Raw genomic sequence first — 18,055 nt, forward strand, 5'->3', positions numbered from 1 at the left:
TCTTCTGTAGTTTCTCCATACACGACTCTGTAACTTTGTTTCCATGAAATAAGCTACAATGGGATTTGTCTCCCTTAGCATTTGCCGAAGGCAATGCATAGCCCGGGGGCTCCCCAACCCTTTGACGCCCAAATAAGGATCTTCATTGTAGTCAACTTCCCTACTTTGCAAGGGTAGCTGATAAGTTAAAAAAAACTAAGCATGAGACAACTTAGCAGAAATCCTCTCCAAATTTTGACACAGTAGAAACAAGAGAGAACAAAGATGTGCGCGGCCAATTTTTTACTCCTCCTATCGCTAGAGGACAATCTTTCACCACAGTAGGGTTATGGGGATTTCCAGCATCATATGTGTCCCATACTTCCTCACTATGACCATCCAAATTAATCCCAAGTACAACACCAACCCGATTATGAGCCCGCACTCTTGTGAAAAACCCTTAGATGACATCCTGTCCAATCGATCCATCTGGAACAACTACCTTAGTACTGTCACGAACTAATGTTGTATCCCCCTCCTCCCTCAGCCAACACCTTGTAGCAACCCACGCCTGTCGAGGTATCGCCTTAATAGAGAGATCCTACTCAAACAGTATCACCTTCTTACCATAGACAATTCGAACAAGACAAGAACCCTCACTGTGCCCCAGACGACCACATAAAAAGCAAAAGAGAGAATTGTTCGTACTAAAACTGAGCATAAATGAATGAATAGGCAGCAAGGCAATCTTTTTCCTCTGTTTCAAAGGCGCCCAAATATCAATCTACACCGAATCCTCATATACGCTCCGACACCCTTACTAATCGACTACGCATCATAATCCATAAATGGTCCTAATAAGGCCCCAAACTGTTTCGCCATACTCTTAGACACCAAACCTTCCAGGAGATCATGAATCTGAACCCAATAATCGACAAAGTGCATTGGCACCCTAAACGGATCCTCCCTCGATTGTAGTCTATAGAAAACCAAAAGATGATTATTGAACGTTCATGAACTGCCATCTATCACCCTGTTAATATCAATGTCATAGAAGAATTCAAATAAGTATCATTTCTCACCCAAGTCCATAATTTTAATTCCCTTATGAGGATGCCAAAGATTGGCCAAAGTTGTGTGCATAACCTAAAAGTGAATGACACTAGCAATCAGGAAACTTCCAACCAAACAAAGACCAATATTGATTGCATTCGCCCCTTCGGCGGAAGGAATGTGCCACGCATCATCTTCACCACCTTCCAAGGACAACGCCGCCAAGTTTACTTCCATAGTCGCCACCAAAAAACGCCCTAGTAGGATACATCGCTCGCCACAAAAGAAAAATCAACCAAAACCACCGTAGTAACTAGAGATTAGGTATGTATCAATTTTAATCAAACTCAACTTGCCACATCATTAATTTTTGCTACATAAGCATTCTTTACGCATGTGTCTCTCTTGCATGGCCCAAGTGAGGTATAAGCCCTAATATGAATAAATTCAAAAAAAATTAGGTATGTATTTGCACATTTTGAAAGTTTTGACCCTTAAATGAACAAACCCTAAAAAGTTAGGCATCTATTTGAACATTTAGCCAAAAAGTTAATATGACACCACACCAATAGATGTTGAGGTCATCATAAGGTCATGTCACGATCATCAAATGATGAAACTTTAGATTTTCTCAAGAATTTGACGTTGAAATAATCCTAAAAAAACATATTGTTAAAATAACCTAAATTTAAAAAATTATTAAAAATGCAATATTAAAATAAAAATCCAGCATGGATATGGTTGGATTATTATAAACGTAGGAAAAGCTGAAACCTTATCATTGGAGTTCAGTCGACATAAAAAAGTATATATAGTAACAGGTGGATTGAAATTTTGATAAATATTGAGTAATCATACTGAAAAGTTTTAAATATCGTTTCATATTCTTTTACATGGAAAAAAATAAGTCATTAAATTTGATGCAAACAAACTTGCAATTTCAGTAAAGGGAATTAAGAAACTGATAATATGTACCGACCATCAAATTGTATGGAAAATACGATGCAGAATCAACAACAAAGTTGACTCAGGCTCCCACACTAGCAGCAACAAGTTGAAGATAAGCAACATGGGACCTACTTACCTGTTTAAACTTCTGGTTGTAAAACCATGACAAGACATTTACTACCCAACAATTAAAAAATAATATTCATTTTGATGTTATAATAAAAATTCTCTTTGCAATACTTTATAACTAATGCTTCGTCATATTTCATAGTGTTAACATAAGTCATGTCTGCTCTTCCTTTCATTCCCCTCCTTCCGGGTAGCATGAGATCAATGTCTGTAACATGCTCTGTTCCTTTTCATGTTCCAGTTAGAACATCAAATCCAGTTATCAAACATGCCAACGACATCTTTATGCTTAAACACAATCATGTTCCTGGAAAGAAATCTTCCACATTTCAGATGAGATCACTCTCCAACAACACGGTCAGTATCTTGTATTCCATGTTCCTTGTTCATCTAGATTACTTATCCATCATGAATGTTTGATTTCTGCTTCATCTTCTAACAGGTTTTCGAGGATCAATCCCAGGGTGTAATCTGCTATAGAGATGAAAATGGAGAAATAGTTTGTGAAGGGTACGACGAAGGCCCTCGTTTTCCTCGACGATTCCGGGTAAGTCCTATCATCTGAGGTAAGAACTCGTTCTCAGATTCCTTCTTAAGCCACATTCAAATTACTGTGAACTCTGTACTCCAAGTTGAAGCTTTTTGGCAATGTTCTGAAACCAGAGATGCTGAGATCCTTGATCTTCTCCGACATAGATGGCTCCAAATTGTTAATGGTGACGGGTTCGGCAATGCTATTAAAGGTGTTATCATCGTGAAAAATGACTCCTAGTGGAACGAATTTAATAGGTTCACTAGTAGAAAGCTTTGGCTCTTACTAGATTCCACAGATTTCATTAAATAATTGTTTCTACAAGAAAGACACTTCAAGTATTAGAGATTGTATATAGATAGCTACAAGATCTCTCTCTTGTAATCACTTTGTTTTTGCATATTGATGATCAAAGCTAATAACCCCTTTAGATTTGCTGTTATTTTTCAATTGATATATGTGCTTAGCAGTTGCAAACCAAATTGCAAAAAGTGAATGGTAGGAACACTAAATAGCAAATCAATTCTGAATTAAGGATGAACAAACAAATAATGAACATAGGAAAGACTTGGGGAATTCTTCTATTTCATTGTGATACATGAAAACAAAATTTGGCGGACAAAAATACACTACATAATAGAATGCTAAATCAAATAATATAATATTTTGTACAAAAATTTCCTGCAGAGATCAAGAACTATCAGATCTTTGACAGAAATTCCAATGGCTTTAGACAGCCTTGTTTGGCATCGACTATCAAAAACATTTTTATGGATCTCTTTTGGCGTAAAAGAAAATTTTCTCTTCAAAAAGACTTCAAAATATGGAAAGAATCAAATGAACAAGGGAAAAAAGAATGGTAGAGTTTAACTTCCAAATTATAAATTTGAATGTTGAATGAGAATCACTTAGCTGAGGTCCCACGTTGGCCCGTCTCTTCACCTGTATCCGACTGAGATTTGCTTGGAACGGAAGGAGGAGACCACTGATCTGGGATCATTAGAAAATAAGTTGACATTGCTTTCCTGAACCTTTTCTTGTATTGTTCAGGTGAAATTACTGTGGGTGATGCATTCTTTGGCCCACCAAGGATGCCTGAAGCCTTTACCCAAGTTTCAAGATGCTTGTCCCAGGTATACTGCCTCAAGAAATCAATGGTTCCCAGAACTAACTCATGCTTCTCCTCATCCACTCCAACCAGTAATGAGTAATCCATCACGTCGTTCGCCTGCAGGGAGGGAAATAACAAAAGAAATGAGCAAAATTGGATGATGTGTGCTCTAGTTAACATAAGTTTGCAAATGCATGTCATGTAAACTCCAAGCAACGATTTAAAACTTACTGCAAGGAAAGCAGTGTCATTCCAGACTGCTCTTTCCAACAAACGCTTCGCTTTATTACCCACAAAAATCGGAGAGGTCGGCATTTGTTCGAGCAAGTTCTGATCTAGCAGAACCTTGTTGCTTCCACTAGAATCAGGATTATAACGAGATCTAGAAGATCCTTTGAGATCATATAGCCGTGTGACACTTCTCATAAACAGAAGATTCTCCATAACCAATACATCTATCCTTGATTCTTTCCCACCTTTAGGTTGCTTTGTCGTAACCTTCCAAGAAAGAGGGGGGGGGGACATCAACAATAAGAAATAAATAAATATTATTAAAAAAATGAACACTGTTTGCACCATCTCATTCCTAAAAGCATGAAAAAGCAAAGGTTCTCTGCCCTTTCTAAGTCCCCTCAGATCATTTTCATTCAAAAGTATCAGCAGTTAGCATCAATCACCCAGAAAAAAAAATTATAAACAGGAAAGCTTCACCATGCAGGCTTATACCTTTTTTATGCAAAACAACCTTAATTTTTGAGCACTTAGTTAATGGAAAACACAGGTCAGTTTGGGATAGCTCCAGCTTCTTTAATGATCACCATAACTGACCATTTGTATTATAGATTAGAGATTATGATATATAGCATTAGAGCATATTAAACCCTAGAAACAAGCACCTGATAAATACCAAGAATCTTCGCCAGGGATGTTGGACTTCTAGATCTAATTGCTTCAGACAAGTACTTGAAATATTCAGGTGCAAACTTTAGAAATGATTCCAACTCTGTCTTTGTGACTTGTTTAACAATAAACCGATCGTCCAAGGTCTTTGCAAAGAAAGCATTGCTCTTGCCACCCTGAGCTCCCCACTTTTTACAGCGACTCAGAGACCTTACAAAATCCATCTCTGATGGGCAACATATTTTCCTTAATGTTTCAAACCACTTTGCATAGTAACAAGTCACCACATATTTCACTTTATCTGATCCATCATCTCCAAATGACACCCGGACATGCAAAGACTTCGTACGAGAGAGTGGGTCAATAATCAGCAAGCTGCGAGTTCTAAGAAGGCCATCTGCTGAACCAAAACTTCTATGAGGATCTAAGGCCAGATCATCAACAGAATGGCTCAACTGAAAATTCACTGAATCAGAAAGGGGTACTGAGGCTGTTGAAGCCCCCTCGTCTTTAGGTCCATCCCCATCATCACTTAGCTGGGAATGGTATTCGGGTGATACTAGAGCATAAGATATCATACTTGTGAGCTCGTCATCATAAACTGGAATAACAGTGTCATTAATACCCACCGGCAGAAGCAGCCTAGCCCCATCTTGCAGTTCCAACTCTCTAAACGATGAAACATTGAACCGATCATATGCACTGAATGTATCAAGCTTTGAAGCACTTCCTAGAAAGTCTTTGTTGTATGAACGGTAGAAACTTAAGAAAGGCATTTTTAACCAGCTTACAAAGTCTTCCATATTTTCAGAACCTATACTGAACAATGCAGGAGAAGCAGAACGAACAACCTTTGGCACAATCTTTTCTTCATAATCACCTTGCAAATCTACAGCACAAAAATCAGGAAGTGAAAATGAATTTTTCTTAGATAATACAGGTCCTCGCCAAATTTCGCCAGTCCAAGCAGCATCAAGGGTATCCGACAAATTTTCTATCACAGGAAACTGGCCTTCAGACAAGGCCCTGCGCACATTTGCCTTAGGCTTATCATTGTCATATTGATCAAACATGCTTTGGCTAACAGAAAGATTATTGTAGTCTTCATTTTCACAATTTGAATTTCTGTTCATGCCTAGTTCTTGATGGACTGCATCTGACTGATTTGTGTTTCCATTTACTTTTCCTTGATCATAGTCTGTATTGAGCTTTGCATCCACCAAAGTAGAGTCACTGCATTCAGAGCCTTTTCCATCTTTCAACATATCCATGTCCTTGATCCTCTCAATTTCAGTGGGAGGTTTCTCCTCATGTCCTGAAATTGAATTACTGCAACTGTTCTGGGGGCTGTAATTTTCTAATTTGGCTGCAAAAACCAGGCGTTGGTCCCACATATAAGATTGGAAAAGTAACTGCCGGCGCAACCGATTAACTTCAAGAATGTCAATAACAGGTTGCCCTTTTCTCCCCTCCCTTTTCAAAGACTTTGGCAATGATTCCTAAACCAAGGTGAAACAGACATAAAATCCACTGACAATTAGGCCTAGACATAAAAAGCAACTCAAGTATGTGAAAAAGTACAACACCATAGGAGGTCTCACCTCAAACTCCAGCTTCTCCTTTTGTAATATTCCTTCTAATTCAGCAATTTGATGTCTTGATTCAGATGTTTCCATGTTACTATCAAGTGGCCCCAATCCCATTTGTTTTTCAGCAATTTGCCTTAGGGATTTTAGTACTTCAGAAAACAGAATCTCTGCCTGGTTATCCACCTGTTTATAACAATAAGATAAAAATAGATTACTCAAATGCAGAGAGATCCAAATTGGCTCCTTCATAAAACTAAAACTATTATCATTACACCTTATCTGTTTCTTTCTGTATCCAATCTTGATTTTCATAGTCAAATTCAAGTTTTGAAGGTGGAAGGTAGACAGAATGAACATCAATTGTTGCATACCGAAAGCAAGCCACCATTCTCCCAAATCTACATGTGTTTAAACAGTGAGAGAAATGATATGATGTACGAAGTTTTTCTGGCTAACAATTCCTGATATTTCACTAGCCAGATCATGATCTAAATCATTCAATTATAATATATCAAAATTGTAATTAGTTCACTAGAACAACCAAAAAGTCCCTAAGATCACTCAAAAATATAATATGATTAATATCATGACGAAGGAGTTTGTATGGCCAAAAAGAAAAACAGAGATTAATGACACTTTGAGGTGAACTATAATCATAAGGATCAATGTCCTGCACAAAACCATGTTCTAGCACATTCTTGTTGAGGGCAACTATTTGTACTCACACATGATATTCGGTTAATAATATAAAAACAACAGGGAAAGAATATTACCCATAGAAACGAAGACAATCTCTATGTAAAGAATGGCCACAGCTAGCAACCCTGCTCGCAGCTGCATGGTTTGAGAAACTAAGCTCCAAAAACTTCCCAAATGATAACCCCCAAGCAGCATCAGACATCACTCTTCTGAGAGTCGCCGGAGGAGAACCATTGGTCCTAGGACATTGCAAGCATCTATGCCACATCCAGATCTTGCCCTCTTTTTCACCAGGCAAGAAAAATTCAGGGAGTTTCTTAACAGAAATGGTGAGTGTTCCTTGTCTATGAGTATAACAGTGAACATGTGCTTCTGAAGGCAAGTCACATGAATTGCATCGAAAACTCTGAAAAGAATCATCAGTCTCCTTAGTTTGGAGAGAATTACTGCATCTGAACAAAGAAATACATAAATGTGAGGAAGAGAAAGTACACCTGATCGAACAAATGATCCCGCAAAAATCGACCCAAAGGTTTATCAAAACTGCCATAGTACTTGATCCGAAAGAGATGGGATCTTTCGCAGACAGTCCCTTTCCGCACACATCGAGATGATAAAGATACCAAAATGCTCTGATTATCAGAAGGTGCAGAAGGAAATGCTTCATTTAAAGTTTTTGACACTTCAGATTGGTTATTATGGTTTTTATCATCTTGTTGCACAGATGTTGCCTTTGAACCACCTGATTGAAGTTCAACCACTGTGCTATTATTCTCCGAGTTAATGTGTGCCAAAGATTCTAACGGGTGGACACCATTATTCATGAAAGCTGGCTTACTTTTGTCCACCATAATTTCCCTCATTGAGGATTCTTTGGTACCCATTTCACTTTTCTTGGAAAATGCATCCAAAATATTCTCAGAAGTAGTTGATAAAAGGGCAGTTGACTTTTTCACAGTGGGTTGTACAGACCACAAGCTTGTACCTTTACTTAAACAAGATGCTGGAGTTTCTTCTATCTTCTGAATATTGCGACTGATGATTGCCGATGGAACACTGTTAGCTCTTTGTGGTCCACTACAATGTTGAGATCCCTGGGGCTTTACATTGGCAGGAGTAGTAAAACCAGGAACCGTCGATATTGACCTTGCCAAGGTTAATGGTTTATCCGGAAGTGCCACAGTCATTGGAGAGTTGGGGAATTCTGGCAAAGAGGCTCCTTCATCGGCAAGAAATGATGTCTCCAAAGCCAAGTGATAAGCTGCAAAAATTCCATATTGGATTACATTCTTGGCTTTCTTCAATTCATCTCCATTTGCACCCCTAAGCAGTATCTGAAGCAAACATATATATATATATACACACTCAGTTAGACTAATGAAATGATCCATCATAGCAATAAATTTCATATAAATCCACACTGGGGGCAACATGAATATTATCTGTATCAATTGACTTTTTTTTTTTTGGGTTAGTTTAAAAAACTTACAGTGCAACCCAATGGCTTAGGGCAGCCTTCAAAATACATTAATGTCTTGGCCAATTTCTTCCCTCCTTGCCTAGCAGAGCCAAGATCTTCCCTGAACCTCTCAACATGAAATTTTTCACAGTAGCCCAGCTTCTGAGAAAAGAGATGGTCAACGGAAGGGACTATTTGAGCGCCAGTGCAGCGTGAAATGCGTTCTAATAATGGCCTCTTGATATTGAGAACAAGTGATATGTTTTTCTCCAGAAGATATTCCTGGGCAAATCGAGAGACTGATTTCTCTACTAGAAGGATATTAGGTTTATGTGCATGTATCTTCGCTACAGCCATCTTCAAATGATCCATTTCCTGGTTAAAGATGCCAAACCAGTAAAAGAACCACAAAAAGTAGAATTTAGAAAAAAAAACATCATGGAAGTAAAAATCAATGAAGCAAAATAGGAAGGAACACATAAAACATGAAACACCTGTAGCAACAAAGTATCAAAACTTGACAATAGGTTAGAGACCCGCTGGTATTCAAGAGCTCCACCAAGGATCATCAACCGAGGTTTCTCTACTTTTGAATTCATTCTTCGATGAGCAACATTTTTCTTGCAAACAACTCCCTTGATAACCATACTATAAGAACCATAGGAAAATCAGAAACAGTAAATAAAATGAAATAAAATATAAAAGGTTCATAACCAGTGCAGTATTATACTTCAATTAGAATGAATGATGCAGCAAATTAGTGCAACTGATAGTTTAATGTCAGAAATTACTATCATGAAAACCTGCAATTTACTCGTAGTATGAGACAGTAGAAAGAACTGAAGGGAGGTAGCAGATCTTGCAATGTTTAGGCAGTGGCAAACTGTGAGATTTTGGAGTTTAAAAGGGAGGAATCTCCATCTAATTGGCATGTCACTCCTGACATAATAATCTAATTCTTTGGCTTTTCAATCGGAAATCAATGACTTCCTCAAGTTGCTGCACCAAATGTCAATATGGACAAATGGAGAAGAACAATTCAAGTCAACAATTTTTTTTTTTTTTTGGCTCACACTTTAACAGTATCTATAGCAATTTACTCAGATAAGATTGTAGATTGATTCATCTCTTATTCATCATAGACCAGGTAAAATGAAGAGTTGAATTGATGTTGTTAAGAATCATATTAAGAAAATCCTAGCATAAACTTGTTAGATTCACATGAGTTATTAAATTAGGAACCTGCTACTCAGCAGCCAAACTTAAGCCGGTATGCACTATATTAATATGCTGAAACCTTAAAGAAAAGGGTTGATGCAGACAATACAGGGTTATCTGTTTTACAAAGCAATCATAGTGGTCATCTCAGTGATTTTATCTAATTCATATATCTACATTCACAAGAACAAAACGGCATAAAGGATGGTACCACACAAACATTTATTATCTGATGTAACGTTTACCTCTCATTGCGAAGCCCAGAAGCTATGCATTTCACTTTAACATATCCAGCAGGGTCCATCTCTCCCCCTTTGCTTGTGTATGGCTTCAAAAGTGAAGCAGCCTCCCAAGAAAGAGCGGTGATGATCTCCAACCAGCTATCTTTACTAAATTCATCACCCAAGGGAAGGTTCTCGACCTGTAAAAGCTGAGCAATCAAAGCCCTAAAATGCCCATCAACAATATTCTTTGTTACTTTCTTCTGCTCCTCATTCGACCTACTATCCCTAGAGCGAGATTCCCCACTTCCGAAACTGCTTGACTTGCGCCAATACTCCCACTCACTTGCACCTTCACCGTCATCCTCTTCTTCAAACATAGCAGCTTCCCTCTCATCTTCTTCATCTTCTGGTTCAGGAGGGAGCCAAAGAAGTCCATTTTCAAAATCTACAGGCTCAGCAGCATATAAAGTAGGTGATGCTTCATGTTCATCACCATCGTGTTCATCTTTCTGCACAAGCTGTGATATTCCTTCCACATCTGGTGAAGGAACACGGTTGACAGGAGAAGTGCTTAAACTTTTTGAGTCGATATTTTCTCTATCAGGATAAACTTTCTGTGACTCATCATCATTACTAATGTCATCAAAGTCAATAGGAGTATAGTAGCCATCATCTTCAGAGAAATGCGATGTCTCAGAATCAGACAGATATAAGCAGTACTCATCATCCTCATCATCAATCCAAACCTTTTGAGTCAATATTCCCTCAGAACTTCTTGAGTCAATATTTCCTCCATCATTATTGCTCATCTCATCAGAACTAAGAGGCGTATAGTAGCCATTATCTTCAGAGAAATGCATTGTATCAGAACCGGCCATATATAAACTGTAGTCATCATCCTCATCATCAATTCCAATGCTGAAAGAATAGCAAGCAACGTTTAAGTATTAAGAATAGAATCTCTCCAAATCTTCCAATTGGTTTCAATGGCTACTTCCTTTTTCATTCCTTTTTCTGTTTTCTAGAGATCTATTCAATAGGCAGAACTAGTTAAAATATATTAATGAAAAAAATGACAATAACGCTAATAGAAATGGACAAATATATATATGTACATACAGATACCCTACTGCCCAAGTCAAAATATAAAGAAATCAGTTATGCTTGGCCGGTAGACAAAACTTTAAAAATTTTAAGAAAAATGCAATTAAGTGCAAGAACATCTGACCTGCTCCATGAAAACTCATATTGGCTGGAAGATGGATCTTCTGCATCCATAATAAGATCATCGCTAAACTTGGGTGTTTTCTGGCTAGGCCTGCACATGCCTTGCCTCATTGCAGAACGAGGGCTGGGAATAGACCTCCGGTGCAAATGTTGGAATCGTCTGGCTCGAAATGCCACTGAGCTGGTAATACTGGTGGCCAACATTGAGGAACAAAGATCCTGGTCGGGCACCCACACTTGACCATCATTGGTATATATCCCCAGCCTCCATTGCTTGAAACAATAATCGCATACCCGCATCATCTCCTGCTCTTCGAGGGGGATCTGTGGGTCATAAGATGGAGCAGGAATTGAGTTTGCTGTACACTTGGCACAGAAAACTCGGCCACAGAGTCGACAATGGTGTCGACGGTTAAATAATGTGAATTGGGCATCACAGTCATAGCATACCCTGCAGCTATGACCGGGCATCCAAAAATCCCGTGATACATTAGCAGCCTCTGATTGCCAAGGGAGCCACGACTTTAGTAAACTAACTAGCTCAGAAAATATGTTGTTAGGAGCATCCATCATCCATCTACCAATGATCCGACTGCCCTCATTCATTATGCTATGTTCATTTGGCACCCGTAACAAACCATAACCTACATAGCCTGAAGACACAATCCGACCAACGAATAATTGACACTAATCCACCTATCTAAGTAATTCTTACTTCTTCATCTCAATCCAACAATGAAGACTATATGGTACGATAGAAACAGGAAACTGCTTCCACCTTCATTAAACCCTTATCCAAATCAATCCTCTCGGTATTTCTCCTAAACTGAAATAATTTTTTTGTCAAAATTCTTCTATCTTCAATTTGTCCAACCAAATCACAAATTGCAAGAAAGCCAGACCTTAATATAAAGGGTAAAATTATAAGACTGATCCTCAGTTACTATAAAATAAGATCAAAGCACACCCCTTTTCACGAACCAATACAGATCCATCTTTCATCAATAACTCACAGGCGGAATTTAAACAAAACCCAATGTTCAACCAAATATCATTTCCTCATTAAAACAACCCAACTATAATCAATCAATCAAATTTCCCCCTCCCCACAGATAGATACAAACAGATTTTTACGCAATTCAACCCTTTTACCTTGGATTACCAATCAACAACGCCATCATCAAACAAACGATGATCAACCTCTTGAAGAATGAAGCAACTAGCCAACCGATTCTTGCCACCCACGCAAACGAAAAGCAGGTGAAATCCAAGTGAAAGAGAAAGCCATCACAAACCCAGAATGAGATTCTGCGTCAAGAAACCAATAGAATGTTGAAATTCTTGACCTTGATAATGAGCCTATCGTTCGCAAGATCAAAAAAAGAACCCCATTTTTTCTATTTTGCAAGTTTGTATCAAAAACAACACCTGAAAAAGCCTATGCATTGTTTCCCATAAAAAAACAATTTGGGCATACTATATATATCTAATCTCACAGTCCAATCAAAAAATATATTTTTTTAATTTGTTGACAGCATTATTTTTCCCCGATATCCTGTGGTAGAGAAAGCTCTCTCCTTTATGAATTGAACACTAAGCTGCATGTATAAAATAAAATTTTAAAAAAAAATTTGAGCAATGTTTTTTTTGGGTTATGGAAGGACAAAAATGACATTGAAAGAGATTGTACTTAAGTTAGAAGTTTTGGAGGTTTGACTATATTTAAAGAGGAATGTGCATCAGGAACGGAGGAGACTTTGAAGGGTAATTTATTTGCTGCCTCTCCCGCTCAACGACGGAATGTGATGAACCACATTGCTCCTCTTCCTACCGATTCCATGCTTGTTTTGGCTCTCTATCTACTATACCCTATATATACCGTCATCCATTATTAACATTTTTAGGGGAGAGGCGAAAGGTTTCCATTATTAACATTTTTTTTCCATTATTAACATGTTTTTTAGACTCTTATAAGTCTAATCAATTAAATTTATTTGACTCGAGACTCACTTACGGTAAGATGAATTTAACTTTTTCTTTTTCCAACAGAAAAATCAATTGAAAACCTCAAAATGATTACTCCAGAGAACAGCGAATTGCAGTCATGTTCATCTGCAATTTTGGTTCATAAAAATTATAAATACGGTCCTGGTTTTGATCAAAGTCTATCAAAGAGAGATTTTCTTTTGCCATTTGAGTCTCAAACAAATCCATACGGACCTAAAAAAAAAAGACCGAGCATAAAACTTTCAGAATGAAAGCGGATGTGAGAACTGAAAAAGCATACCCAAATAAACGGATTTGAGCGAATGAACAAGAGAAGAGAAGGAACTTGAGTGTACTTTTGTTGGGGATTTTTAGCCCGATGATGTTTGGCTTGTTGGAGTATCTCTGCAATTCATTTTTCTTCCTTGAAAAAGCTATCTTTCGCAGCAATTTTGATGTTTTCTTAAGATCATATACAAGTTTCCAAGCAAAATTCTGGTTTCAATCTGCTCTGTTTTGTTGATATCTATTTTGCTACATATTTTGGTCTGAGAAACATATGGTGATCTGCTGTTCGAGTGTTACTCCGATAAATTTCGGTTTCTGCTGAGCACAAAAATGAAATCTAGAACGTTACTGAGATAAGAAATCATGAGTTTTTGACAAACTTCGCATAATGTTTTTTATCCTTCAACTTTACAAAAAATAATTATTTTAACCATTCATTTAAATTGATGATACCTCAATATTTAATTAATGTTTTAAATTTTAAAATATTAAAATTATATATTTTTATATTTTTAATTATTTTAATTCTTTTTAATTTTTAAAAATAATTTTTATAATTTTTTTATTTTCAAAAATTAATTAAATACTAATATACCATCCACTTGTATACAAGGTTAACAAAGTTAAAAAACAACATTCATTTTTACATGATTCAACAAAAAAAAATAAACTCAAATTTAAAATAAATAAATAAAAAGACAAAAAAAATAGAGAACTAAAATGTTTTTTTTTTAAGTTGAAGGGCAAAATCTTTACCTGTTTAGTGTCACTCTCAATCAAAGTTATTAGCTTAATCCCCCAAGGTTCAATGATGCTTTTAACGTAAACTTTGATTCTCTCTTATTTTATACACAAAATTTTGTTTGATTCAATTTTTAAAAATTATTATATAATTGTTTTATATTTACATATTCCATACACAAGTTATAATATTTATCTAATATATAAATAAATTGATCAATTTATTTCTTTAAATATGTATAATTAAATCAAAATTAATGTTTTATGAATATATTTGAATCACAATCAAAATTTCATGTATACAATTACACCAAATCAAAGTCATGTATCAAATTTCACAACAAATTAAAGTTTATGTATAGTTTTAAAATTTATCCCTAAAAAATATCAAAGCTGTTAGCGTTTTAAAAAATCTAATTTTTATATCAAATACGTTGCACGTGATTTTATACATTTTTAATTTATTAGTTTAATATATTTGTACTAATTGAATAAGTTTAATTTATGCTAAATATCAATTAGTTTTGAAAATTTAATTGAGAGAATAAAATAATATTTTATAAATAATAAAAAAATTTAAATTAATATATAAAATTATTCAAATAATATTCAAATTTATAATTAATAAAAAAGATATTTCATATTTAATAATAACCATTAAAAATAAATTTTAAATTTCTTTCAAAACAAATTCACAAATTGATTTACACCTACACCAAATAAATAATGGGTAAATAAAGAAAAAGAATTTAATATGGCTTGATTCACAGGGTATAAACAATTTATAAAAGAAATTGTAAAAAATAATATTCTATCTCCCTTCGGTGTTATTGTTATTTGAACATGATTCGATATTACCTTTTCAAGAACCATTGTTTTAATGCTCTATTCTTTTTTATATAATTTTAACTTATTATTGTTAAAAATTTCTAGTAAAAACTAGAAATTTTTCTTAAATGCTATAGGATTGTATATACCTAATTATTTAATGCTATCTATAAAGTTACAATTAAGTTTTAATGGTATATATAACTCTAATACTATTAAGTGATAATAAAGATGCTTAGAGTTTTATTCAATTAATAACTTTATTTGTATAAATAAAATTAACACAAATTTTTTAAATAAAAAACCATTTTTATAATAATGTCAAAATTAAATTATAAATAATTTTAACTAATAATTGTAACTTAAATTATAATTATAATTATTACAAATTTTCTTATATTTTATGCTTAAAGTTCTTTTCAAGTAATAATTCTATTTTAAAAATAGAAAAACTTTGTTTACACTAAAATTTTTTAAGTAATAATTTTAAAATAAATTATAATTATTTTTAAATATATATAATTCTAACTTATTATTGCTAATAATCTCTATTTTTTGTCAGTAATTTTTCTTAGATGCTACATGATTGAATATATGTAACCTCTCAACCCAACCTAGACGTTAGACCCGAATTTAAGAGATTATATTAGCCACCGAAGCGACCTGATAAGCTTTTAGAGTTGTTGTTTTTTTTTTGAAAAACGGTCCTTTCTAAAACGTTTGTTTAATTTTGTTTTGAAAACTTAGTTGAGTACTTGTTTTAATTAACCTCAAGTTTTATTTAATTGCCTAACAATGGAAAAGATGGTATTTACCTTTGCTTTTAGTAAAATCAGGGTTTATCATAAAATAATAACCTAATAACCTAACCTAAAATTATAATTGAATGTCATGCAAAATAAAAATTCAAAACTAAATCCTAAGTCCCATGCCATGGTTCATAAATAATGCAATCTTTTAAAGGAAATAAAGAATAATAATGAAACTAAAAATATTAAGAAAACAAAATTGAGCCGAGTCCCTCCGAATGTCACGTCTGCATCCTAACCTTGTGAGTTATCTATAGAGAAGGAACATAAGCGAGGTGAGCTATGAAAGCTCAATGTGAGTTTCATTATAAGGAAACTGAAACAAGACAGTAGACAAAACACTTTAACAATTCCGAGAATAAACACAATCACAAAGCATTTCAGATTAATAGTTTTTCACATAAAACACTTCACTATAGATTTCTCAGAATTCAAAATAATCATAATCGAATAATAATTCAAAATATCACTATTTTAGATTAACTCAGCACAAGAATAATTGGTGTCACGATTAATCGTATAGAAACGCTGTTCATCGAGCAATTCTCTATAGTAATTTATCACATATCAATATTTCAGATCACACAATAATGTACATATGTATATATATATGTATGTATGTATCATCTTAGAAATCACAGTTTTGTATGCACATGTTTTTATGAATGCCATACAGTTCTGGTTTATCAGAAAGATCCTACCCCCACTACTACGCTCATTATTTGGGAGTTCCCCAAAACTCCCACTATACAGCCCAAGTTTAGCCCGGGCCTCACAAAATCAAACCAAGCCCAACAAAACCTTAACCCAAACAAACCCCAAAGCCCATTACAAAACAACCCAAATACCAACCCACCTAGACCTAACCCAGTAACCATCAACCCAATATCCTGCCTAACCAAACCCAATACAACACCTAACCCAAACCCGGAGCCCATTAGCCCAGGCCCAATTTCTCTAAAAAATATCTGCCTAGGGTTTTCAGTCTGAAACCCTAGGCGCCGCCTCTAGCGCCGCATGCTTTGACTCTTGGTCTTCTGGCGCCGCACCCTACCCCTAGCCACTGCCACCATCGCACGTCAGTCACCGTCACCGCTCCCATGCCACTTGCGCCGTCACCTACAAAGAAGGAACAAAGAAAAAATAAGCATAAGCAGTAGCAGAAATCGGCTATAAAAGCCATCAAAAAATAATTGTTTCTTTTTCTTTGGTTAGCAATCTGATGTATCAAAAAAGAGATTAGCAAAGAAATAAAAATTAAGTTTCAAAGGTGATTTCTAGTGTCTTTGTATTCGGTTTTCTCTTGATAGTTTAATCCTTTTCCTATTTTATTTTATCATTTTTTTGTTTATCTATTTGCGTATATACAATATAATAAATAAAAAAGGGAGAGGTGCTCACCGGGACAGGGTTTGCCGCGCCGATTTGGCGCTTCGTCGGCCGTCGAAGTAGTGGCGGTACGGCGAGTCGAGCGGCGGCGCATCAAGAACCCCACATGGCCGGACGTCTTTGAGAGAAAAGGGGTTTCCCTTTTAGTTTTTTAAAAAAAACGGCTGAAATGTTTTTGTGAAGCAAAAAAATGGGATTAAATACCCTGTAAAACGGCGTCGTTTTGAATTTAGGGTTCAGAGACCAAAACGACGTCGTTTTGGTCTCTGACCCGCGCGGTGACCTGACCCAGGGGAAGGATCCGCGCGTTTTCTTCAGTTGGAATATTTGCGCAAATAGTCCCTTTGATTTTGTAGCGCTTTCATGGAAGTTTTTCGCATATTTTTAATTTGGCCATAAAGTTTTGTTTTTGATTCGTTTTAGTCCTCATCTAAGCACAGCGTTCTGGTTCTTTGGGGTATTTACCATTTTGGTTCCCCTTCTTTCAACGCGCTACGCGATTTAGTCCCTTTTGCCTTTTCTTATTTCGATTTAGCCCAATACTTTCGTTTTTATTTCGATTCAGTCCATATTTTAGCAATTTTTTATTATTATTTAGTTATTATTATTATTATCATTATTATCTTTACTATTATTATTATATTTATTAATACTATTGTTAGTATTATGTTTTCTTATATTCACTTATGGAATTTTTAAATATATTTGTTTTAATATATTATTATTATACAATTTTTTTATATACATATACGTATATATATATTAACTTATTTAATATACTTACTCAATTTTATATGCATATATATATGTTTTTATATATATTAAAATACGTATGTTGTTTATATATTATGTCATTTCATTTTATTTTATTTTCCACATATGTATATATCTTTTCATCTATATGCATATATTCTTATATTTTGCAATATTTATGTATACCTTTCTT

General features: G+C 35.2%; 2 protein-coding genes across 5 annotated transcripts; one reads left to right on the forward strand and one right to left on the reverse strand.

Moving 5' to 3' along the window:
• The first annotated feature begins 2,141 nt into the window (after nt 1-2,141).
• LOC107897674 (uncharacterized) lies at nt 2,142-3,071 on the forward strand. The gene is made up of 3 exons (XM_016823202.2): nt 2,142-2,466; nt 2,552-2,656; nt 2,773-3,071. The coding sequence occupies exons 1-3, from the start codon at nt 2,266-2,268 to the stop codon at nt 2,779-2,781; spliced, it is 315 nt and encodes a 104-aa protein (XP_016678691.1). The 5' UTR covers nt 2,142-2,265; the 3' UTR covers nt 2,782-3,071.
• Nucleotides 3,072-3,209: 138 nt separating this feature from the next.
• Nucleotides 3,210-13,709, reverse strand: LOC107897675 (1-phosphatidylinositol-3-phosphate 5-kinase FAB1B). 4 transcript variants are annotated; one of them, XM_041095520.1, is made up of 12 exons: nt 13,356-13,709; nt 11,070-12,376; nt 9,863-10,759; nt 8,894-9,047; nt 8,430-8,774; nt 7,435-8,274; nt 7,015-7,346; nt 6,516-6,639; nt 6,254-6,424; nt 4,649-6,151; nt 3,984-4,250; nt 3,210-3,869 (listed from the first exon to the last, which is right to left on the reverse strand). In XM_041095520.1, the coding sequence occupies exons 2-12, from the start codon at nt 11,672-11,674 to the stop codon at nt 3,546-3,548; spliced, it is 5,562 nt and encodes a 1,853-aa protein (XP_040951454.1). In that variant the 5' UTR covers nt 11,675-12,376; nt 13,356-13,709; the 3' UTR covers nt 3,210-3,545. The 4 variants fall into 4 exon arrangements, with proteins under 4 accessions (XP_040951454.1, XP_040951455.1, XP_040951457.1 ...); XM_041095521.1 differs by having other exon boundaries at nt 13,411-13,702; XM_041095523.1 differs by lacking the exon at nt 13,356-13,709 and having other exon boundaries at nt 9,863-10,870; nt 11,070-11,210.
• Nucleotides 13,710-18,055: the final 4,346 nt, after the last annotated feature.

The sequence above is a fragment of the Gossypium hirsutum genome, chromosome D06 (genome assembly GCF_007990345.1).
Source record: "Gossypium hirsutum isolate 1008001.06 chromosome D06, Gossypium_hirsutum_v2.1, whole genome shotgun sequence".
In the NCBI taxonomy this organism is placed as follows: Eukaryota; Viridiplantae; Streptophyta; class Magnoliopsida; order Malvales; family Malvaceae; genus Gossypium; species Gossypium hirsutum.